This window comes from Pristiophorus japonicus, chromosome 4, assembly GCF_044704955.1.
Source record: "Pristiophorus japonicus isolate sPriJap1 chromosome 4, sPriJap1.hap1, whole genome shotgun sequence".
NCBI classification, from domain to species: domain Eukaryota; kingdom Metazoa; phylum Chordata; class Chondrichthyes; family Pristiophoridae; genus Pristiophorus; species Pristiophorus japonicus.
Window position 1 is genome coordinate 135802559 of NC_091980.1, and position 25975 is coordinate 135828533.

Here is a 25975-nt window from a genome sequence, read left to right on the forward strand (position 1 = left end):
ATGTGGACTACGCAGGTCCTTTCATGGGGAAAATGTTTTTGGTTGTAGTAGACACCTACTCCAAATGGATCGAGTGTGACATTTTAAATTCAAGCACATCCTCTGCCACGGTAGAAAGTCTACGGGCAATGTTCGCCGCCCACGGTCTACCGGACATCTTGGTCAGCGACAATGGCCCGTGCTTCACAAGCACTGAATTCCAGGACTTCATGGCAGGCAATGGAATTAACCATGTTAGAATGGCACCGTTCAAGCCAGCCTCAAACGGCCAGGCAGAACGAGCAGTGCAGATAATCAAACAGGGGATGCTCAGAATCCAAGGGGGTTCCCTACAATGCCGCTTATCACGCCTCCTGTTGGCCTACAGATCCCGACCACACTCGCTCTCAGGGGTTCCACCCGCAGAGCTGCTAATGAAAAGGACGCTCAAAACCCGGTTATCCCTTATACACCCCACCATGAAAGAAATTGTCGAGAGCAGGCGCCAGTCACAATATGACTACCATGACAGGAATGCGAGGGCGCGATGTATTGATGTAAATGACCCTGTTTTTGTCCTCAACTACGCTGCAGGGCCCAAATGGCTCGCAGGCACTGTGGTTGCCAAAAAGGGGAATAGGATTCTGGTAGTTAAACTTACCAATGGACAAATCTACCGCAAACATGTGAATCAAACAAAAAGGAGGTTCAGCAACCCCATAGAAGAAGCAGAGGAAGAACACAATGTAGAGTTCACTCCACCACAGGTGACCGAACACAGGAACCAAAGGGAGGAGAGCCCTGTCACTGTGGGCAGTCCGGACAGGCCTGAGGCACCGCAAACAGCAGACACTCAGGCCAGCGCCCAACAACCAGAGCCCCAACTCAGGCGCTCTACAAGGGAGCATAAACCACCAGAGAGACTCAACCTGTGATCCCAATAAGACTTTGGGGGGGGAGGTGATGTCATGTATTCAACCAGCATTGTAACCTATGTATAATCTGACCTAAGTTGTACACTGTAAGAACAATGACTACTAGGTCGTGATCTTGTGGGAGACACTCCTAACCTAGACCTTCAGATATAAAAGGGGAAACTCCACCCTTCCATCACTTGAGTGCTATGAAATAAAGGACAGGTCACAGACTGACCTTCTCTCAAGCATGGGCCTCGTGTGCATTTATACTGTATAGCAAGGACGTATCAGTGTGCAGCATAAATACCGGCATAGGTCTGATGGGCCAAATGGCCAGTTGAGCCTCCTGTGTTGTAGACTCCATGTAACTCTATGAAATGGCCCAGCAAAAGTACAGAATTTTCAGTTTGGAGCAATTAGGGCTCCGGCCAACTCTCAAATGGCTACTCAACCCCACCCCTCCTCCCTATGTTTGTGATTGGGGGGGTGAGCTTAAGCTAAACTTACACTGCTCAGTCAATCATTCAGCAGAAAGTTTTGCAGTTTTGAACCCATTCTCCAACAAACTTAATCGATCCATCCTTTGCATTCTCATCCATCCATCCCAAAACTAACAGATGACACTGCCCTTTTCAGTACTCTAAAGATGAGACGTTAAACCGAGGCCCCATCTACCCTCTCAGGTGGGTATAAAAGATCGCACGCCATTATTCAAAGAGCAGGGACGTTCTCCTGATATTCTGGACAATATTTATCCCTCAACCAACATCAATAAAACAGATTATCTAGTCAGTATCACATTGCTATTTATGGGACCTTGCTTAATGCAAGTTGGCTGCCGCGTTTCCTACATTACAGCAGTGACTATACTTCAAAGCTATTTGATTGGCTGTAAAGCGCTTTGGAACGTCCTGAGGTCGTGAAAGGTGCACTATAAATACAGGTTCCTTCTTTCTCTTTTGTTAGAATCCTGAAGGATTCTCAGCTCCAGTGGAAAAAACTTTCTCAGGTTTTTCTTCTTAAATGTAACCCCCTTATCACTGGTAACATACTGATAGATTTACATGATGCCTTTTCAATTGATTTTAAACAATTCCGATCAAGGGGGTGCCCATAACACTATATAATAGTCCAAGTGTGGCCTAATTAAAGTCTTGTACAAGTTCAACACCACTCAGTCTTTGTTATTCTATAACTCTAGGTACAAACTAAGGATTCCGTTTGCTCCTTTATGACCTTATTTACTTGCGCTGCCATCTTTATTGGCCCACGGTCCCTTTGCTCCTCTACGCCACTTAAATTGTTAACATTTGTGGGTCTGTACTTTTGGGATCACGAGCCACTAGATGGCGTCACTGTTGGAGGCCACTGGGCTGCACGCATGTGTGTGCGCCCAAGTTTAAAAGGCCAGCCTTTTTGTATATTAGTTACTTTGGGCCTTAATAAAGCAGAGCCAAGGTCATACCTCTTGGAGTTAAACAATACTCAGTCTAACAGTTATTGCAAACACAACATTCACCTTCTCATTTTTTTTTTAATTCACTCTCGAAATGTGGTCATCACTGGCAAGGCCACTATTTATTGCCATCCTTAATTGCTCTGAGAAGGAGGTGAGGCCTTCTTTATGAATCGCTGCAGTTGCCTACTTTTATTCTTGTTATTCTTTGTAGCAGTTTGATACAACTGAGCGGCTTTCTAGGCCACTTCAGAGGGCAGTTAAGAGTCAACCATATTGGTGCAGGACTGGAGTCACATACAAACCAAACGGGGTAAGGATGGCAGGTTTCCTTCCCTGAGTGCATTAGCGAACCAGTTGGGATTTGACAACAATCAACAGCTTCATGATCACTTTTACTGATACCAGATTTTTTTTTTAAACTAAATTCAAATTTTCAAACTGCCATGGCGGGATTTGAACTCACATTCTCTGGACTATTATTCCGTGCCTCTGAATTATTAGTCCAGTAACATAATCACTGCACTACCTATCACTCTATATTGAACTGCATCTGCCACCTATTGGCCCATCCTGCCAGCCTAGCTATGTCCTGCCAGTCTTGCCGCACCTTCCCCATCTCCTCGAAGTTTGGTTCCATCAGCAAATTCCGGTTGTTGATCCCTGAATCACTGACCTTACAAGGTGCTGTTATCCACTGGACAACCCAAACCTTGGAGGGTTAGAAGTCCAGGTAGAACAAACAGCGCCACACTGAGTTCCTGAGAGGTAATCTCAACATCTGCATGCATGACAAGGGTTACTAAACACTCCAGCCTCACGTGGTGCCGACACTGTTGAAGCTGCTTCCAGGCCAGGCTGGCAAGGAACTATGCGGAAATTTCTTTTAATATAGTGGGTCACAAAACTTCATAAATCAAGACGAGAGAGGAAATGTGGCAAAGTAGGTTAGCTGGAGTCTGTAACATTTTGAAAAGTACAAAATGTGGCCAGTCACCTCGGCACGGATTAAGCCATTGATTAATGCATTTCATATCCAACATAAACCATAGATTTTACACCACATAATTAACTCCCTCTAAAAATATATTTCAAATTATTTTTATGAATATTAAAAAGGACAGTGAGGAACCTAGAAGCAAAAGTACATTTAGATTAACCCTGTCCTTTCCGAGCAGGAGTGTAGAATATTGTTTTTTTATCCAGTTCTCTCTGCCTTCTCCCACTGGGCCACGAGGTGCCAGCGTCCTTGTTGTGCTTTGCTCAGATGGCTCTTCTTCATGTGTGAGCCGGGACAGTGAGTGTCAGCGGCTCCCGGCTGATTCGGGCGTGCGCCTGGGATGGCCAGCGGAAGACCCCCAGGAAGCATGGCAGAGAGGAGGTAAATGGAGCACGGCGGTCTTAACTCTCCCACTGCCCCATTTCCACTGGGTAGGGCCAATTAAGATTGGCCCTTTAGTTTCTGGAACAGACAATCTCAGATTGTATGTTTTGCACAAAATCTGGGTTGACTTACTTTCAATTTCGAGTTTTATTGAAGAGTATTTATTCGGCCATGTTCCCCAGCCGCTTTGGTCTGTTTTAATTGGTGGGGTCGGTGGGGGGAAGGGTTATGTATCCACACCATTTTCTACGTTACAACAGTGACTACACTTCAAAAAGTACATCATTGGCTGTAAAGTACTTTGGGACATCCTGAGGTTGTGAAATGTGCTATAGAAAGGCAAGTCTTTCCTATCTATCTTTTAGTTATTTAGTATCACTCCCAATGCAGTCCCTGGTCTTCGGGGGTGCCCACTGTGCAGCATGGCTGCCGAGACTTTCTTGCAGTTACCAGTGCTTTTGACACAGGACAAACCTCAGTGAGGAACTTTCCGTGGTGAGCTGTACACGCGAGGAGCCCACTGACATTCGAAACATAAATGTGCCTGAAAAGTATAAGCAGCATTTGCCCCACTGGAGACAGTCAAGTGGCAGTAATGTGTTCTACTCTTTCATAATCGCCTTCTCTATCTCTCTGCTTTGCTGTTTTGTGTTTCTCTGGCTCTCCTCATTGGGCTGTGGAGTTTGCAAATATCTTCAGTTGCTTTCCTTGGTGGGGTGTACATTTGCCATGAATTTTGGGATATCCAACCTCCTCAGCAGTCTCTTATTTTTCTTGTGATTGTCGCCAAATGCTGAAGAAATCCGGCACAGATATGATGGGACGAATGGCCTCCTTCTGTGCTGTATCATTCTATGAAATTGCGGTCAGGGAACCATCCAATACCAGCTACTCAAGTGGTATCATCCATAGCTCAGACACTCTGGGGCCGAAATTGCCCCTTTCTATAAGGGCCGGGACCGCCTCAAAGAGGCAGCCACGGGTCGGTAAGGAATCACCGCTCGGTCTGTGCGGAGGGGCCGCCATTTGGTATATTGCCCTCTTTTAGTTTTGGAGCAGTGTACGGGACCGACCCGCCCATTTTCCCGTCGCATCATGCACACGCCAACCCCCTACCGACCAGCGGTGACCCCCTTTTGGAAATTGTCCCGTGGGACATTGTCCCGTGGGAGCGGTGCTGCCGCTGGTTGGTGCCCCCAATGGCTTTTTCTGCCGGTACCCTTTTTGTGGCTGGACGGCACGGCCGCCTTTAAAGGGGAGGTCACGTTGCCGGCGACTCCATTTTATTTTTTAATGTCAGCCAATTGCTAGGTCGGGCCGGCAATTATGCCTGCGGGTTCGGCCGGGCCGCCAACAGACAGCTTGGCACCCTCTCTTGGGTGCCAGGCCGCTGGCCCAGCCGAAACCCTCCATGGTGGCCTCGTGTTTGCCACCAAAGTGGCTGCAGAGATCACAGTGGCCCTCCCTTTTAACTGAAGGGGAAGGATGTTGTGACGTGTCAGCGACATGCTGATAGCGTCAGCCGCTCCGACCCGCCCCCTAGTGCTGGTCACTCCGACCCAACCGCACTTCCACTCCTCACCCGACACGAACACCACTCCGACCGGAAACAGAAACCAAAGAGTTGAAAATCGCTGGAATGTCCGCCCCATGCATTGGAGTGAACGGAGCACCTAAAAAAATGGTAGGTGGACCCTGTCCTGGGCAGAGGCCAATTTTGGCCCCTCCATGTAGCTGCTTTTGATACTGAACCTCAATACTGCCTTATCAGCCCTCCGAGAATTTCAGGTTTCCGAGTCACAAGTGGATCGTGGCCTTGCATCCCAGAGATAAGACTTAAACCTCCACAGCTTTAACACAGAGCTACCAAATCACCCAGCTTAATTTAGTGACATCCATAGCTTTTTCTCATGGCAGAATCATTCTATAACCAGAGGTCAAGAGAGCCTTTGTCACTCAAATTGAAGAGAGCGCAACACCTATTTTTGATAAGTTTGCACTAAGTACAGACTGGAAAGGGCACAGGGTCGATACCCTGTCTGTACTGAATGAGCTGATCCCAGCCAAGGGAGGGGAGGGTGGGAGGTTGTGGGGAGGGGGGGGGGGTGCATTCCAACTGGCCTTGGCACTCATAGGTTGGAGAGTGCAAAAACAAAAACCAGCCTGGTTCCAATTCCTGCTCACTATCCAGTGCAAAGCACACACCCATAAACATCGGGAAGAGGATGGAATCGTGTTTGGCTATGGAGGAATAGGCCGCTACCACTACTGGGCATAGAGAATGGCCACCAACAGGAGCCAGTGCCTTCAGGAGCCACACAATACGAAGTTCAAAGAGAGAGAAGGCTTTTCCTTTCAGCAAAGAAGCTGCCTGAGGTGACTCTCAGTTCCACTGATATACATGTTACACACGCCTCTGTTAATGAGTTTTGACTGGTGCCCAGCTACTCACAGATTTGCTAGTAATGCTTTTCTAATTTGCCTCCATAACATTTCCCCCACTTACAAAGAATTGGTAGTGAGCAGCCAAGCATTATATTGGAATATCTATCCTTTTCTCTCTCTCTCTTTCTTCTTTCCTTTAGTAAAGAGTGGGGTAATAATAAAACGGCAATGGAAACTATCACGTACCCATCAATTTCAATTTGGAAAATGCTTGCCAACTGCTCTAAGTAAATAGGTGCGACTTATACGCTCAACAACAGTCGCACAAGACAATAAAGGCAGTCCTGCAGTACGAAGAGGTTATCCCGATAAATGTTTTAAGAGTAACTAAACAATGTGCCCTCACTGTTCCAATTACAGGCACTGTCGCTGTTGATATTCATGACGTGCTTGAATCATTATCGTTCTAAAATATTCCAAAAACGGAAGCTAAAAGTGATCTGCTGGAGTGAGACGGCAAACAATCACTTTAGCTAAAGCTGGAGGGAGATTTAATTGCATCAGACCTCGTCACTTACGCAGCCACACAATGCTGGTGTAGTTCCTGTCACGCTGATGTTTAAATGTGGTTGACACAAAAATTAGGAAGGCTGGAATATGTTACGGGAGTGCAGTTGCCATAACTACACTGTGCCAGCAGCTGATGCTCCCAAATTAAGCTTCACGAGAGAAGCAAGCTTCTCATCTGTCCGCCAAATTGGATGCAGGTCACATCTCAGAGTCCCCATATGGAGCCTCGGCATATTTTATTGGGTGCCATATGGTGAAGGGGGCGGGGCCATAGAGAGAGATGGCCGGATGATTCAGTTGTAGGATGGGACATGGCTGTTGTCGGACAATTATGAGAAGACTTTCGAGGCAACTTGGGGTTACTTGGAAGTTTAATCTTCACGAGCACACTCAATTGTTGGCAATATAGAAATGCACTACTACAGACTGTAACTTTGCTCAGCAACATACTTAATGTCTTCAACAAGCGAAACCAAACTGTTCAAAGTCAGTTTCTTAATACACCACTGTGACAGAACTGCAGACCCCAGTACATAAAATAAAACTGTATTCTAACTAACCACAATTGCATCTTTTACATAGGAACAGGAGTAAGCCATTCAGCCCCTCCGGCCTGCCCCACCATTTAATCAGATCATGGCTGATCTGTATCTGAACTGCATTTAACCGCTTTAGCTCCATATCTCTTGATACACTTACCTAACAGAAATCTATCGATCTCAGTCTTGAAAGCTCCAATTGTCCCAGCATCCACAGCCTTTTCTTTGGGGGGGGGGGGGGGGGGCGGGGGGGCGGAGAGAGCTCAAGAGTTCTATTACCCTTTATGTGAAAAAGTTAGATCAGATGGGCAGCTCCTAATTCTTGCAATGGAATGGATGTTCCTAATACTTACACATGTATGTTGTGGCTGCTGTCTGACAAGTGTTATCCATCCTAAGTCTTAACCAGTCTTTCCAGGTGTTGTTTGGATCTGCTCTTTATTTCTAGCCCTTACATAATTTTTGTTTTATTTTGTTCACTGACTCCCCTGACTATCGGAATTTTTGTTTTCTCTAAACCGCTGCAAATACAGTTTTAATAAAACTCCCAATTATTACAACAGTGACTATACTCCAAAAGTACTTCATTGGCTGTAAAGTGATTTGAGACGTCCAGTGGTTGTAAAAGGCGCTATATAAATGCAAGTCTGGCTTTCTTTCTTCTTTATCGAAAATAAGGGTTCTGGAATCAACTGAAAAACATGATCGTGGAACTAGACCGAAGTGAAAATTCTCACACTAAGTTTTCATGAAATGAACAGTGGTCAGAAAGTAACATCTGTATATCTATGAGATTCTACTACAAGGAGTAGTTGAGATGAATAGCATAGTTGCATTTAAGGGTAAGCTAGATAAGCACATGAGGGAGAAAGGAATTGAATAATATGTTGATGGGGTTAGATGAAGTAAGAAGGGGGGAGGCTCATATAGAGCATAAACACTTGCATGGACCAAATGGGCCGAATGGCCTATTTCTGTGCTGTAAACTCTATGGAATACACTCTATGTAAATGTAGTTCCCACAGAAAACTGAGCCTACACTTACTGTTAGGATAATGGGAGTGGGAGTGCAAGCTGGCTAAAAGACTTTGATCTCGTACACTCCTGAGCAGCACATTGAAAAAAAAGACCCAATCTCCGCCAACCACATGCACAGTATACTAGACTTTTCAAATACAATTCTACACTCCTTTGACAGACTCTCAAAGCTCCCTGTGCATTTGAATACTTTCTTTAGTGAAATAATAATTTAAATAACTTGGACAATGTATAAATTCTGAATGGTTTAATAAGCCAGATTTCTAGTTATAAAACATCAGAACCCCCATAACGTGTAACAAACTCCATATATATTTTTATATATATATATAAGAGTTACAGCAATTACAACTCCAAGTAATTATTAACACTTGTGAGCTCAGTGTTAAAAAGCAACAATTTATAAACCTCTAGAAATTGATTTTGCTAAACAAAAGTTCAATGGCACAGCTCAGCCAAAAATAAGTCGTGGAAGTGGGGAAAGATTTGAATTTGGAAATCCTAATTATGAAGCATTATTGGGAGACTTGCATTGCAGACAGTGTGCGTCCATCATCAATGCTCTACAATGATATCACATGTACATGTAACACAAAGATATCACAAACAGGACTGCTTTCAAAAGTCTGTTAGAAATAATTCCGAATGATGCGAACATGTTTTTTTACTTTTAGCTGTTTCGCCTTTTTACCCAGCAAAATATTTTGTTTAATCAATTGGTGCTAATGACATCATCAAGGGAATGAACTTGGAGACTTGCCCGGCAATGAGGGGGAGGGAGCAGATTAACATACACAGTCAAAGTGACATGAATACTCAAGACTTGTGCTAATGACTATAACTCTGCTGCTGTCAGTTCAACTCCTTTTGCACAGTTTGGCTCAGTAGTTCCTCACATCCAGCTCTACCAGCAAAGGCATCATTACACCCTGTTTCAATGTCAATTTTCCCTTCAAAATAATCGACAAAAATAAATAAGGACATGTTAACATTAATCACATGCTGGACTCAGCAGATCGATCATGCAGCATCTGTGGGGTGAGAAACAGAGTTAACGTTTCAGGACATAGGCCTTTCAAACAGAACCAGTTCTGATGAAAGGTCATCAAATCTTCACAGATGCTGCCTGACCTACTGAGTGTTTCCAGCATTTTCTGTTCTTATGTCATATTTCCAGTACTTGTGTTTTTTCTTTGTATTGTGAGTGCATGTATTTAAGTGTATACATGCACTTATATCGAAAAGGAAAATGCACTGTGTGGAGTGTATTACATGTTGTGGCATTTGGATTAGGCTACAAACTATAACAGTGAATGTCATTCCCACATCAAGACCTGTTACCCCTCCCCTTTCCATGGGTGAATAATGGAGAGCGTTTATCATTTCAGTGCAGTAATACATAGATACAGGAATGAAGACAAGTACAGTGCCAATAGCGAAAGACGCATTAAATCAGCCAAGATAAGGTATCGCAACGCAAGTAACAGAAGAAGTTGTGCAATGAGGTGACATCTCTGCAAGGCTTTGTTGAATAAAAGTTCTCATGGATAACTGGGATCATGTATATCAGAGCACAGCAATTTTTACATTTTAAGTTTACTCATTTATAGTTTTATGTTTGGTTAAGATGGCAGACAATGATGGGTGATTGGCGTTTGCTTGCGGACCACACGATAAGGCTGGACGTGACAGCAGAAATCAGCTACCTGGCAGTTCATCGAATCATAGAATGGTTACAGCACAGGAGGAGGCCATTCAGCCCGTTAGCCCGTGCCGGCTCTCTGCAAGAGCACTTTAGCTAGTCCCACTCCCCCTGCTCTTTCTCCGTAGCCCTGCAATTTATTTCCTCCAGCTACTTATCTAATTCTCTTTTGAAAGCCACCTTTTGAGTCTGCCTCCACCATTCTTTCAGGCAGTGCATTCCAGATCATAACCTCTTGCTGCGTAAAAATATTTTTTTCCTCCCGTCACCTTTGATTCTTCTGTCAATCACCTTAAGTCTGTGTCCTATGGTTCTCGGCCCTTCCGCCAATGGGAACAGTTTTTATCTACTCTCTCTAGATCCCTCATGATTTTGAACACATCAAATCTCCTCTCAATCTTCTCTGTTCTAAGGAGAACAACCACAGCTTCTCCAGTCTATCAACATAACTAAAGTCCCTCATCCCTGGAACAATTCTTGTAAATCTTTTCTGCACCCTCTCTAAGGCCTTCATATCCTTCCTAAAGTGCAGTGCACAGAATTGGACACAATACTCCAGTTGAGGTCGGACCAGTGTTTTATAAAGGTTCATCATAACTTCCTTGCTTTTGTATCTGCCTCTATTTATGAAGCCCAGGATCCCGTAAGCTTTTTTTAAACCGCTTTCTCAACCTGCTCTGCCACCTTCAACAATATTTGCACTTACACCCTTAGGACACTCTATTCCAGCAACCCTTTTGGAATTGAACCCTTTAGTTTATATTGCCCCTCCTCATTCTTCTTAACAAAAATGTATCACTTTTCAGCGATAAATTTCATCTGCCATGTGTCTGCCCATTCCACCAGCCTATCTATGGCCTCTTGAAGTCTATCTCTATTCTTCTCACTGTTCATTATAATTCGAAGTTTTGTGTCATCTGCAAATTTTGAAATTGTGCCCTATACATCCAAATCCAAGTCATTAATATATATCAAGGAATGCAATGGTCCGAGTACAGGTACCGACCCCTGGGGAACATCACTGTATACCTTCCTCCAGTCCGATAAACAACAGCACACCACTACTCTGTTTCCTATCACTTAGCCAATTTCGTATCCCTTCTATTCTATGAGCTTTAACTTTGCTGGAAGCTTATTATGTGGCACCTTTGCAAATGCTTTTGCAAGTCCATGTACACCACATCAACCACATTACCATTATCAGCCCTCTCTGTATCTCTTTAAAAAACTCAATCAAGTTAGTTAAACATGATTTGCCTTTAACAAAGCTGTTCTGGCTTTCCTTAATTAATCCACACTTGTCCAAGTGACTCTTAATTTTGTCCTGGATTATCATTTTTAAAAGCTTCCTCACTACCCAGGTTAAATTGACTGGTGCTGGGTTTATCCTTACACCCTTTTTTGAACAAGGGTGTAACATTTTTAATTCTCCAATCCTCTGACACCACCCCTGTATCTAGGGAGGATTGGAAGATTATGTCAGTACCTCTGCAATTTCCACCTTTATTTCCCTCAGCATCCTAGGATGCATCCCATCCGGTCCTGGTAACTTATCTACATTAAATACAGCCAGCCTTTCTAGTACCTCCTCTTTATCAAATTTTATTTCATCCAGTATCTCCACTACCTCCTCTTTCACTGTGACTTTGGCAGCATCTTGTACCTTGGTAAAGACAGATGCAAAGTACTCATGTAGTATCTCAGCCATTTGCCTTCATGCGTAGATCTTGATTTTGGTTCCTAATCGGCTCCACCTCTCCTCTTACGACCCATTTACTATTTATATGCCTATTGAAAACTTTTGGATTCCCTGTTATGTTAGCTGCCAGTCTATTCTCATACTCTCTTTTTGCCCCTCTTATTTCCTTTTTCACTTCCCCTCTGAACTTTCTATATTCAGCCTGGTTCTCACGTATCCTCAACCTGACATCTGCTTCATCTTATTCGCTATCTCTTTTCTCATCGAGGGAGCTCTGACATTGGTTGCACTACCTTTCCCCCTTGTGGGAATGTACCTCGACTGTACGCGAACCATCTTCTCTTTAAAGGCAGCGAATGCTGGAGCTTCTAATTAACTACAATATAGTGACATTCATTGGCTGTGAATTGCTTTGGGACTTCCCAAGAAATGTGATTGGGGCTATATCAATGCAAGTTCTTTCTTTCACCTGCGCAGCTTAGTTCCACTATTCACATTGACCAACTCAACCATCAGGGATCTTTTCTATTTTCCCCAAAAATATTCTTAATAACTGTTGCCTTCAGTGACTCACATGAGCAACAAACTGGAGCAATAACTTAAATCGCCCGATGGGAAGAAGGCAGGTTCAGATGGGATGCCCGTTGTACACCTCGCCCGATTTTATGTTCCACAATGAAGCGTGCATTCGGATGGGGTGTAAAACCGCCGTTTGAACCAAATCCGCCCCGGTCCCACCAGGTGCGTTAAGTTAAAACTCAGGGACATGATGCTTAATTCATAGTTTCATCCATTCATGTCTCTAAATACAACTGCTCTATACATGGGATACAGTCAACTCCTGAAAATTCAGATATTTTCAGCTAATTATCCAATAATTCAAATTATGTGAATTTGATTTAACAGGAGTAGACATATAAAAGCAGATGGAGAGTGGCAGGAAGAGTAGGAATAACTTATTGGCTAATTAGGATTTTCTTAACCTTATGGATCTATTGGTCTTAAGGGAGAGGTTGGTAAAGTGTCTCCTTGGGCTGGAATTGGTTCCAAGATGACATGCCTGGCAACAAAAGATTGGAACCAAGTCAACTCTCTCTGGCAGACTCAGGAATCCTATACCTGAGCCAGGCAGTTGCACAGTACTCCAGGGAACTGTTGATGCTTGACCGGCCAGTTACTAATGGAGGATAGACTCCAGGACTGAAATTAGAGCTAGGCCGTTCAGGGTGATGACAGGAAGTGCTTCTTCACACAATGGATAGTAGAAATCTGGAACTCTCTTCCTCAGTAAGCTGTTGAGACCAGATAAATCAAAAACTGATATAGATAAATGAAAGTTGGTCACTAATCAATCCAATAGGGAACTCAGAAGAAACTTCTTTACTCAGAGAGTGGTGAGAATTTGGAACTCGCTACCACATAGAATAACTGAGACGAATAGTTACAGATGCATTTAAGGGGAAACTAAATAAACGCGTGAGGGAGAAAGCAATAGAAGGTTATGTTGATGGGGTTAGATAAAATAAGGTGGGAAGAGGTTCATGTGGAGCATAAAACCAGCATAGATCTGTCGGGCCAATTGGCCTGTTTCTATGAAATTCTATGTAGATATATTTTTGTTAGGTAAGGATGTTAAGGGATACGGAGCAAAGGCCAGTGAACTGAAGTTGAGGTAAGAACAGCCATGATCTCATTGAATGGCGGAGCAGGCTCGAGGAGTTGAATGGCCTACTCCTGTTCCTATGTTCCCAATCAGCTCTAGACAATCCTGCAAGCCAAAGCTCAAGTGGCTAAAGTGACCCCAGGTGGTGAAATTGTGGGAACCTATCAGTACTCTGTGCTGGTACGTTCTATGAGTTTAGCTGGTTAAACTCCAGCAGTACATCCACGTACACTTGGAAATCCCTGAAGCTCGGCTCTTTCAAAGCTTTATCTCAACTCTTCGGACTGCACTCTAAGTGGGGTGTGTTCAGGCTAAGGCCATGCACTCTGCACAGGCAAACAGAAACTATTCCATCTCTGTCACCCTTCCATGTTTCCCATCACTATCTCATCCCTGTTGCTCTCTCCCATGTTTCCCATCACTATCCCAACCCTCTACCATTTTGAATTACCTCACAAACCGTCATTAGTCGATAGCTCCTGTTTATCAGACTTTGAATCTTTAATGGATTACTTTTTTTTCCAACACCGGTGTAAAATTCTTTGACAGGTGACATTAAGAAAAGGTCATGTATCACTATACACTACACAGGCTATGCAAATCGAATCAAAAATGTAGCAGCCAGATTAGCTGAGGTAAAAATTATAAGGTCACACAAAGTCAGTCAAGCTGGAAGTGCTGAAAAGATGCTTGTAATTACTCTTTTTAGTCTATTAACTATTGTTGTTCTATCAGGACTCAGGGGTATATGAAAGCCATGGACATGAAGTACAAGATAAAGTAATGTGTATTTACTACTCCCAGAGGATCAATTTGCCTGGTATTTTGCAGCTCGGAGGAGCAAAACACACAAACGCTGTTCGCCTTTCTCTCCACTGAATTTTGTCTTTTATCAAAGACTGCTCGGAAGACAGCCACGACACTGGGCACAATCTATCCGCTCGGAACAGCGTCTCTCTGTGATACCCCTGCCATGTAGAGATCAAATCAGTGCCTTCTGACACAACATTGGAGAGCCCCTGTATCCTCTTGATAAAACCCAGGAACATGCTGGGATCAAAGCCCTGGCTGACGACTGATTTTTAAAGAAGACAAGCGCAATGCAAATCTGTCGATAGGATCTGAAGGAAATCTATCCAGCCCTGCCCCCGTACAGTCACTGCATGAACCGTTTGACAAGTAAAATATGTCTGTCAGCTTGATACGAACTGACCCCTTTTTTCTCTATCTATTCATCGCGTTTGCTTCCTGTCAAACGAATACTGCTAACTTTAGCTTAGGCCATAATTCACTCGTAATTCATCGTGGGCACACCAGGGACCAGTTTTTGGACAGAGGTGCAGCTCAGGCTTACAACAGACCCTGATGTGTTCAAGCCCAGATAATCAGAGGCCTTCCAGTTCATTGCTGGCAATCGGGTTAGTTTGTTTTTAAATTAAAACATTTAAATGTTTATTTCCCCCGTGGCCCCTCGCACACAGCAATGCAAGGTTTTGATGCCGATTACATTATGCCATTTGAAAAATATATATATTTTCTCCCCAATTGCTCCACTGGTCTGTGCATGTCTAATGGCAGTGAATCCTTCAGGGGCCCCTTTCAAAAACTCCAGTGCTATACGGAGGGAGAGTTGCACCGTCTAAGAACATAAGAACTAGGAGCAGGAGTAGGCCATTTGGACATTAAACTGAGGCCCCGTCTGCCCTCTCAGGTGGCTATAAAAGTTCCCATGGCATTATTCTGAAGAAGAGCAGGGAAGATCTACCCGGTGTGCTGGCTAATATTTATCCCTTCACCGTCTTCATTAAAACAGATTATCTGATCATTATCATATTGGTGTTTGTGTGCAAATTGGCACCCCGCGATTCCTACATTATAACAGTGACTGCACTTCAAAAGTATTTCATTGGCTGAAACATGCCTTGGGATGCCCTGAGGTCATGAAAGGCGCTATATAAATTCAAGTCCTTTCTTTTCTTTCTTCCAGTACAACACAGACCCAATGGCATGGAGGCAGCAAGTAAAGAGTGACACTTTATTGGAATAAGTGCCTCGTTGTAAGTGGGCAGCTGACATCAGGCACAGCTATTTGGATTTAATGGGGGCAATGTTCACCATTGCCTTGGTGGTTATCTGGCAGATCAGATTGTGTTCTCATTGTAGAACTTGCCTGATTTTTGGCCCATTTATAATCAACGGAAACAAGTCAGGTTGATTCTACAACAAGTGTGGAACCTGCTCCATCAGATTATTGCCCAGGTGGTGAAAGTGAAACTTAACCCTAATGTCTCCTATTGACACTAACCATCCAGTTTTTATTCATTTCCTATAGCCAGGGCTAACCATTGGACAACATCATTGCGCTGTGGTACTAACAACAGCTGGTCAGCACTGGTCAATATTTATCCCTCACCAACATCACTAAAATAGATGATCTGGCCATTATCACATTGTTGCTTGTCGGACCTTGCTGTGCGCAAATTGACTGCCGTGTTTCCCTGCAACTTTGACCACACTTCAAAAGTACTTCATTGGCTATGAAGCACTTTGGAACATCGGGACAATGTGAAAGACGCTATAGAAATGCAAGTCTCTCTTTTGTTTTCTTTCTTTCGCTGCACTTAGCAGCTGTGCAGAGAGGTCAAGATGCCCAATTGGATGACCAATCACCATATAAAGGGTGGGTGCAGTAATGACGTTCCACCAATAGGTGTCACTAGCATATTAAGTGCCACATCATATTCACTAAGCAGACTAAAGACATCTAGAGGCAAACATCACTAAGTCCAGTCTGAAGCAATTGCTTCCAAGATCTAACAGTGGAAATGTGGAACTACAATGAGTGGTTGAGGCAAATAGCATAGATGTATTTAAGGGGAAGCTGGATAAACTCATGAGGGAGAAAGGAATAGAAGGTTATGCTGATAGAGTTAGATAAAGAGAGGTGAGAGGAGGCTCGTGTGAAGCATAAACACCGGCCCTGAATGGCCTTCTTCCGTGCTGTACATTCTATGTATTTCTACGAAACAAAAGTGTTTTTTCTAGCATTGTTAAGGGCTGCAGAATGCTAAAAAAAAAACTCTTTGCTGACGTTTTACCAATTTCATATTCAAATTCCAAATGCACGTCAACAAATTTGCCCTGATACCCAACAATGATACACTTGAAATGTTAACCCATCTTTCCTATTTACAGATACTGACTAGCCTGTCATGTACTTCCATCATCTTCTGTTTTCATTTGACAATACAACAGTTGCAGCAGTGTTTTATACTAGTATTGATTACCCATAGAGAATGTGTAATAAGCAAGTGTATAGTATCTATTTATATTTCGTCAGCGAAGATAACCTCATAATTAAATCGATATTCTAGAGTTTTTCTGTGCCCTCAGAAAGAATTTGGCACAATTTCTCTCGGGAGATTAAATGTTGCGCATGTTCTGTGTGTTCAATGGTCTTCACGCATTTCCTCCCTTTCTCTCCCTCCAGTTTCCCCCTGCTCCTCTCCTGACAATGTTGACCTATGCTGGGGCCTGACTCTGCTGGTGCTAACCAACCTCCTGTACCTCTTGTGTGAGCCTAGACAGCCAGTGTTGTCAGGCTCTTCCATCATGAGGGGCTGGGCTTGTGACATTTTGCAAGTCAATGGCAATGTCTCAATGACATGGATTCATATGGACAGGAAACCTGCCTGTTAGAAAGCAGCTCTGCCAATGAGTTCTGCTCGATGGATCAGTTGGTACAGGCAGCATGTAACTGAGTTAGCTGAGCTGAGCTAGTGCAGCAGAAAGGGTTTGCAACAAGTGGTCTCAGCATTCCTGGACTGGGAGGGGAGAACGTGCCAAAGTCCCCACTCCTGACTACTATTCCTACTGGACAGCAAGTATTGGGCAAGTACAGACACGGGCTTGCCAACCTTTAAGCAAGCTGTACACTCAAATCTGACGCCTGGCCACTTGGGGAAAGGTGCTGGAGGGTGACTGATATCTGTGGCACCATACTCCAGGACAGAATCAACATCTCCAACTGAGTCCCTGTCTGTCCTCTCAGGTGGATGTAACAGATTCCATGGCACTATTTCAAAAAAGAGCAGGAGACTGTCCTAGCCAATATTTATCCCTCAACCAACGTCAATAAAACAGATTATCTGGTCATTATATCACATTGCTATTTGTGGGAGCTTGCTGTGCACAAATTGGCTGCCGCGTTTTCTACATTACAACAGTGACTATACTTCAAAAAAAGTACTTATTTGGCTGTGAAGCCTTTTGGGATGACCTGAGATCATGCACGATGCTATAAAAATGCAAGTTCTTTTCAGGAAATGAGGAGGGGGGAAAAGTGTTTACTGTGTGTTCGTATACATCATGTATGGGATGTTTTAGTGAAGAGGAGAATATATCCTATCTTCAACACAGATACAATGCAAACACAGTGAAGCAATACCTGTCACAGTTTCGATTGACAATATTATTTCTAACTGTTATGGCATTCCTGTTCATTGAAAGTAATGTGCCAAACCAGCCATGTAATGTTATTGTACGTAGAAGCAGTTTAATAGCAAAGGTTAAGTGTGTAACTGACCTTTGGCAATCTTTCCGGGTCACCCGGATGTCTGGGGATCACCTTCTGCAACCGCTGGAAACCATAATCGATGGTGGGTTCATTCAGAGCTGCAACAAGGAAGAAGAATCGAGTTCAGTAAGGGGAAAGAAGACCAGGGATAGCACCAGCACCCCAGAGATGAGAGCTAGTGCAGCAAATAAAGAAAAAAGCAACTAGCCGGGCGGGGTTCCTGCTGCTGACTCCTGCCAGGCTTGACCTGCGATGCCCTCTGTGGACAAATAGCTCACTGACCTCACTCACTGTTCAGGCTCACACATAAAATATTAGCCACAAGGTTACATATCGAACAATATTCTGGGAAGAAAAAGCGAGTCCAAATGTTGCAACCTCCACTGTTGTCATGGCCAAGATCAGCTGACTGAGCACAAGAGAGTTGTAAAGGTATGGGGGGGGGGGGGGATAGGACAATGAGACACAACTACCAACAATATCTAGTAGATGAAGCAGGCCTTTGCTGTAAATCGCTCACATACACTGCAATCACGATATTATCGCTTGCATTGCATTAGGATCTCATAGTAATAGAGAAAGCATGTGAATTGTCCTCTAGACCAACCTTTACCCTTTTGATCTCGAGTCTGAAGGGCATAGAATAGAATGATAGAATGGTTACAACACAGAAGGCCATTCGGCCCATCGAGCCCATGACGACTCTCTGCAAGAGCACCTCAGCTAATCCCACTCCCCCGCCTTTTCCCCATAGCCCTGCAATTTTGTTTCTTTCAGGTACTTATCCAACTCCCTTTTGAAAGCAGTGATTGAGTCTGCCTCCACCATCCTTCGAGGCAGCGAGTTCCAGATCCTAACCACTCGCTGTGTAAAAACATTTTTTCTTATGTAGCCTTTGGTTCTTCTGCCAATCACCTTAAATCTGTGTCCTCTGATTCTCGACCCTTCCGCCAATGGGAATAGTTTCGCTTTATCTACTCTGTCTAGACCCCTCATGATTTTGAACACCTCTATCAAATCGCCTCTCAAACTTCTCTGCTGCAAGGAGAACAACCCCAGCTTCTCCATTCTATCCACATAACTGAAGTCCCTCATCCCTGGAATCATTCTTGTAAATCTTTACTGCACCTGCTCGAAGGCCTTCACATCCTTCCTAAAGTGCAGTGTCCAGAATTGGACACAATACTCCAGTCGAGGCCGAGCCAGTGTTTTATAAAAGTTCATCATAATTTCCACGCTTTTGATCTCTCTACCTCTAATCAGGAAGCCCAGGATCCCATAAGCTTTAACCGCTTTCTCAACCTGCCCTGCCACCTTCAACAATTTGTGCACATATACCCCCAGGTCTCTCTGTTCATGCACACCCTTTAGAATTATATCCTTTAGTTTATATTGCCTCTCCTCATTCTTCCTACCAAAATGTATCACTTCGCACTTTTCTGCATTAAATTTCATCTGCCACAGGTCCGGACACAACAATGTTCTCTTGAAGTCTATCACTATCCTCCTCACTGTTTACCATACTTCTTCTAAGTTTTGTGTCATCTGCAAATTTTGTAATTGTGTCCTGTACACCCACCTCCAAGTCATTAATATATATCATCAAGAAAAGTGTTGAGGAGAGCATCAATCATTATCAGCAGTCTACAACCATGTTGTTTAAGGTCTTACATTGCCAGGGTGTAAATAGTTTTTCCTTTTACATCTTGCTTTCTGAAGGTGGTGTCTGAAGGCGGAGTATTGACCCAGAGGCGCTAGCACCTTTTAGTCCGTCAGCTGACAAGCAACACTTGATGCGTGAATTAAGGCAGTAAGGGTAGGCAAACTATTCCGGCAGGGCAGCCATCACAGAGGTGCTCACACCTGTCGCCATCTGGTGTCCACATGCATGGCAGGGATTCCTGAATAGTGCTCAGGTGCTTTTATTCCCTGCCCTAACCCAGGGTGCTGAGGCCAATTCAGTACCCCATTGCTGTGCTGGCTAAGTGCACACAGATGCAGGAACTGAACCTGGGACCTTCCTGACCTGTATGCTCAGCACCACACCACACAATCCATTAAACTGTTTTTAAAAAATTGATCTGTGGAACTTAAGGCAATCAGATGATCGTGATTTTATACCTCAATTGTGCAGCTGAATATGAGATTTCAAAACATTGTAGTGCAATCTCGCCCCAAAGTTATCCAGTCACTCTTATTAATTCAAAGTTAATTTCCTTGTTCTAAAAAATGTGAATTGTCTAATACGTTGAATTAACCAGCGTAAATAACACAGCAGGACGGATTTTTTTTGTGCTTAAAAAAAATTAAGTCAGAAAATCTGAATGAAGCAATTTTGAATTAAACCACGAGGATCTATTAAAACGTCGCGTTAAATGCAACGTAGTGGATAAAGACACTGCCTTGCACAGCATCAAATCAAACAGCAACAAAGATTGTAGGTTTAATTCCCAGTCAGTGCTGACTCAGATCCGTCTGAGAGGGTTCAAACCAGCTACAGTGGCTGCTCCCGATCCCCGACCGACTGACCCCACGGCGCGAAAGTGCGCGAGTGTGGTTGTGGGATCGAACTGTGCTGTGCTCTCCTCTCCCACAGTGGGATATTCCGCTGACCATCACTGCTGAAGAACCACCTTCGGCTCAACTCCCACAGAACAGGAGCCCAGTGCCGGCGCTTTCAGGACACATGGGGATAACACTGCAGGGTGGCGGAGGTTGGGGGTTTGGCGGGAGATTATAAAGTACAGCAAGGAACACAATATTGTTCGGAGACAATAGCCATATTCCTTTCTCAAATTGCAATTCAGACACGACTACATATTAAATTATCTCTATGTATATATAAAACATTTAAATGTTCCACTATTCACAAATAAGTTACTGCTTTTTTAAATATATATATATATGTATAAATCTTCAGAAAATAAAAGCATTGTGTTATATTTTCACCGCCAGCCTCCCGAAAAAGTGAAGCGGGGTTTGCGGATCGAAGCACAGGAGCCCGCATGAAGGAGCTGTAATAAGTCTGGGGATGACAGAGTGGTTGGAGGACATTTACATCTGAGCACCTTGAATTTAGTGCATAATTGCACCACTAAACCCCTTAACTTGTCATCCGCCAAAAAAAACCTCCCGAATTGTTGTCAGTCATCCGGCACACGGCACATCCCGGCAAACTCCTGAGTGACAGGGCTTTAGCAGCGAGCGCCCAAAGTGACGCCTTTATCAGAACACTCTATTCCAGAGCGGTAAGTGGCCGCAAACCCACTCAAATCAGCTTCATGATTAAGGTTTTGTTCAATGTCAGGAAAAAACAGCAATTTGAATATAAACATGTCTTCATGACATGTAAATCACTGAAGTTGAATATATATGGGGGGGGGGGAGAGAGAGCAACATCCGATGCCCTCGGCCTCTTTAATCTTATTTTGATTTATTTTAATGTGGCTGCTGTGGCGAGTTAGCGGGCGAGCTGGCAGAATTTCCAAGGCAAAACAAAAGTGGCGGCACTGCTGCCCGTCGCCTTCAGGGCTGGCTCTTGGGCCGGCCAAAGCCGGGGACGAGGAGATTGCCAGCGACTTGTTTTTCCTAAATATAAAGCGGGAAGTTGGAACAAAAGTCCACTTCTGCAGAGACGTTCAATGTTGCGGTTAAATCTCTGATCAATTTTCGACAGAAGCAAGCAGATGCGGAATAGGTTAAGAAAAAATGACTTGTATTTATATAGCGCCTTTCACGTCCACCGGATGTTTCAAAGCGCTTTACAGCCAATGAAGTACTTTTGGAGTGGAGTCACTGATGTAATGTGGGAAACCTGGCAGCCAATTTGTGCACAGCAAGCTCCCACAAACAGCAATATAAGGACAAGATAATCTTTTTTTTTTGTTATGTTGATTGAGGGATAAATATTGGCCAGGACACAAGAGAGAATTCCCCTGCTCTTCTAAATAGTGCCATGAGATCTTTTACATCCACCTGAAATGGTACACGGGGTCTCAGTTTAACGTCTCATCTGAAAGACGGCACCTCCAACAGTGCAGCGTTCCCCTGTGCTGTGCTGGAGTGTCAATCTAGATTTATGTGTTCAAGTCCCTGGAGTGGGACTTGCACCCACAACCTTCTGGTGATAATACACAGCAGCTATTGGTGCAAAGAGCCTCTCTATGAGGTGGTCAGCTTTAGTGATGAGGGGACCCCCATCCAATAGTGCTAGCCCTCTCTTTTTCCCCGTGTTTTATAGACCTGAGGGGGCTGTGTAACTGTCCCTGATCTCTGAGACAAAGTTGTTCATCCCCGTTCCCTCCCCCTGTGCAAACCCTTACAGGTAATCAGATTAAAGAGAGATACAAGAATTTAAAACCCTAGCTGAAGAAAAGCAAATACGATTGTTAATAACACATTAAAAAGAGGGTAGCTTCTAATCCAACAATTAAGTTTTTGTCAGACTCTTTCTGACTCTTCCAAGCCTTGGTATGACAACTTTATCTATGCCTCAGTGGATCACATTCTCACTCCTGAGTCAGCAGGTCATGGGTTCAAGTCTCAATCAGAGGCATGAGCACAAAATCTTACCATGATGTCCATAAAGTGCACAGTAAACATCTATTTTTTTTACCAATTTCCTTTATTTTTCAATCCTCCTCTCATGAAGATGGTGACTTAAGCTTCCAAGCTGCCCATCCAAATAGTCATTCTGCAGGGGTTAGCTTTGGCTCCGAGTGTTGGCAGGGTATTTGACCTTAGAGGGCCTTGTCAGTGTTAGCTTTGGCTCAATGGTAGCATTCTCGCCTCTGATTCAGAAGGTTGTGGGTTCAAATTCCACTCCAGGACTTGAACTCATAGTCTAGGACTGATACCATCTCAGCACTGCACCATCGGAGGTGCTGTCTTTTAGACGAGTTGTTAAACCGAGTCCTCGTCTGCCCTTTCAGGTGGATATAAAAAATCCCATGGCACTATTTTGAAGAAGAACAAGGGAGTTCTCCGGCCAAGATATATCCCTCAAGCAACATCATTTAAACAGATTATCAGGTCATTATCTCATTACTGTTTGCACAAATTGGCTGCCGTGTTTTCTACATTACAACAAGATGCTGTAAAGCGCTTTGGCACGTCCTGAGGTCATGATAGGCTCTATGAAAATGCAAGCCCTTTCTAAGCTTTACTTTGAACTCTAGTTATTTACCCCATTGTGAAAGCAAAGTTGCTCTCTTCACCCCAATAGTTCTCTGCTGCTTGGACCTCTGCATGAACTAATTTTTTAATAATTTCCCACTAATGAATCCTAAATGTGCCAACAATGCTTCAGTTCTTAATCAAAAGATTGTCTGATTTGACTTGGAGAGGAATTTGTTTTCTTGAGTTGTGCTGCCAAGAGTGGCAAGAATGATCGACACTTCATATAAGCAATTAAAATAACTTGTTTAAAAACTCCACCGATCTGGTAGCCCAGGGGCATTAAACAGTACACAGCACTGCACTGCGAGATGTAATAAAGTGCTGCACACGCGGAGCCTCCATCCTGTGACACATATTAATGCTATTCTTAAGAAAAACAAATTGGTGGTGAAGAGGGTCGACGAGCCAGGGAAGTGTTCAAGTTATTTTCTTGTAGCGTAGTAGGATCGGGGCTCGGTTGGGCCAGGCTGAAGCAATGTCCAGCAAAAGACTCGAGTCCTCACATGTGGCAATCAGGCATTTTGCTACTTTTGGTTTTGATTAAAGCACACAGTGTAAAGGCAGGGCAGTGGGGAGTTTAAGAATGTACCATTCCAGCAACTGAATCTGCCCAGGATTCTTCCGACACAGCAATCTCTGAATTTACTGGGGACCTCTTGATTTTCCTGCTTGCTCTTTCATTGAGTTTTAAAGGGACAGTGGGGTTCCAACTCACATTGGGCATACTCCTAGGCGTTTGATCACTGCTGTTCTGAGGGTAGGTAGGTTATTGGATCTGACTGGCTCAGGGCCGGGTGCAATTGTATGTTCCGAACATCACCCTTGGCTGAGCAAAATATAGCGGAGAAATAACTTAGCCAGACTTTCCTGCTCCTAACATAGGAACATAGTAATTGCTAATTCACCTTGCACCATCCTGGCAGTCACATGATACAATGAAAATGGAGTTGTTGACTAATCTGAGCAATCAATTTCTTATCAATTTGTCTACAACAGATCCAGACATGACACAAGGAAAATCACCAGTGATGGAGAGCTTTGGGAACCACAGGTCCAAAGTCACTTGTTCCTCCCAAGAATGCTATACTTACTACATCTCATGCCTCAAATTACTCATATCTACTGTATCCCAAAATGTTATTTTCTGAAAGAAATTTATCTAATTTGCATTTCAATTAATAAATACTAAGTGTTTCCATCGCCTCCCTGGGGAGCATGTGGACATTGATTGAGAGCAGGATTGAGCCCAGGCTGTGATGCCTTCCACAGTTGAGTAACTTACTGACTGAGCTTAGACATGAAAGATAGCCACTTGGGTCAGACGCTAGTACTGGGGCCCAAAGAACCGTAACCTGGCCCTCAGGTCGATGGAAATCTGAAACTATCTCTCCCAAAAGGCTGTGGATGCCAGGCAATTGGAGTTTCAAGACTGAGATCAATTGGTATTTGTTGAGTAAAGGCTAAGGCGGGTAAATGAGATGGAGGTACCGAGCAGCTATGATCCAATTGAATGGCAGAGTAGGCTCGAGAGGCTGAATGGCCTACTCCTGTTTCTATGTTCACGATACGAAAGGAAAAATATTTGGAGTAAAAAAAAATGTTTTTTAAGCGAGCTGGGTGTATATTGTGTGAGGTTGTCAGTGCTGAAATATAACTTGTGTTGGCTGATGAGAAAGATTTTTTGTTTGACAGAGTGCAATAATTTTTCATCCCTGATAGTTATACTATATCCTGAGCACAATATAAAACCACTAACAATTTGGCCGGGCCAGTGGCACAGTCTGTCTCAGGATACAATAGTGACTTGTTAGCCTGACATTTGTTAATTCAATACATGTGATAATCTGGCACATTCTCATAACATCTGCATTATTTCTAAACTAGAAAGAAATAGAATGCCTTTCTCTCCCTCCCCCCAATCACCCTTTTTTAATTTTTGGCTGGTCCACTTTAAAACTGCCAAAATAACACAATCTTTCTAAACATGCATTATTATTAAGAGGTCCCACTGTTTCAGAGGGGAAATTACAAAAAAAAAATTTGGAAAGCAGACTTTTGCACATTTTTGGTTGCTGGGGTGCAGTACAGAAGCAGGATCTGATTTACGTTATTTGGCCGTCACGTGCTGTAAATCATCCTACCTCAGGATTTTCGATTACATGTGGTTTTGTTTGATGCAATGTAGAACTTATCCTGGCATGGGTGGTATGAGGGTTGCCAATTCTGTTTGGACATATTCCTGGAGGTGCTCTCACATGACCTGCCCCCAACCAGCATCACCGCGCCCCCTCCCCCCCCCACCGCCCCACCATCCCACTTTTGATCGCCTGATATTTACAGCACACCGACTTCTCACATCGATCAGAAAATGAACAGACTACATTACGCGTTTGGATGATGCTCGAGTGTCAGTCAAACAGCCTTTCTTCCCCATGTCTGATATTTAATAAACAAAAGGGTCCAAAAAAAATAAAACGAACACTTTTTTTAACGCCCCTGTGATTTTTTTTCCCCGGGTTGCTCACAGCAGTGCCCTCGAGATTAATCTTTCATTCCTGGAGATGCCAGGGCATTATTGGTGCTGGTCTGTTGTTGGGCCGCAGCCTTCAGTGAATTAAGTTTTCCAGTTTAAAGAAGAGGGGTCCTCGACAGCCTAAGGCTCTGTAGATGCTTATCTTATGTCTGACCCAAAATTTACCAGTGACTTTAGCTTTTTAGAAACCAAATTTAAGACTCCGCAATAGGACCCATCCAAATTCACACCATGCTTTGAGGAACTGTAATTCATTTTGCTTCCTCTCTTCCCCTCCCCTACCCGCCCTCAACCTCTTTCACCCATTCCACCAGCTGGATAGACAGGCTGTCCCCTGCTCACAGGCCTAATCTAAT

The 25975-nt window shown here is 43.8% G+C and overlaps 1 protein-coding gene across 4 annotated transcripts in view; it reads right to left on the reverse strand.

Annotated features, from left to right (window-relative positions):
* Window positions 1-25975, reverse strand: part of ebf1a (EBF transcription factor 1a) — an 822218-nt gene that overhangs the window by 70776 nt on the left and 725467 nt on the right. For all 4 annotated transcript variants that reach the window (XM_070878591.1, XM_070878590.1, XM_070878589.1 and 1 more), the window contains exon 11: window positions 17918-18006. In XM_070878591.1, coding sequence (XP_070734692.1) covers window positions 17918-18006 — 89 coding nt within the window. The remainder of the gene's footprint in view (window positions 1-17917; window positions 18007-25975) is intronic.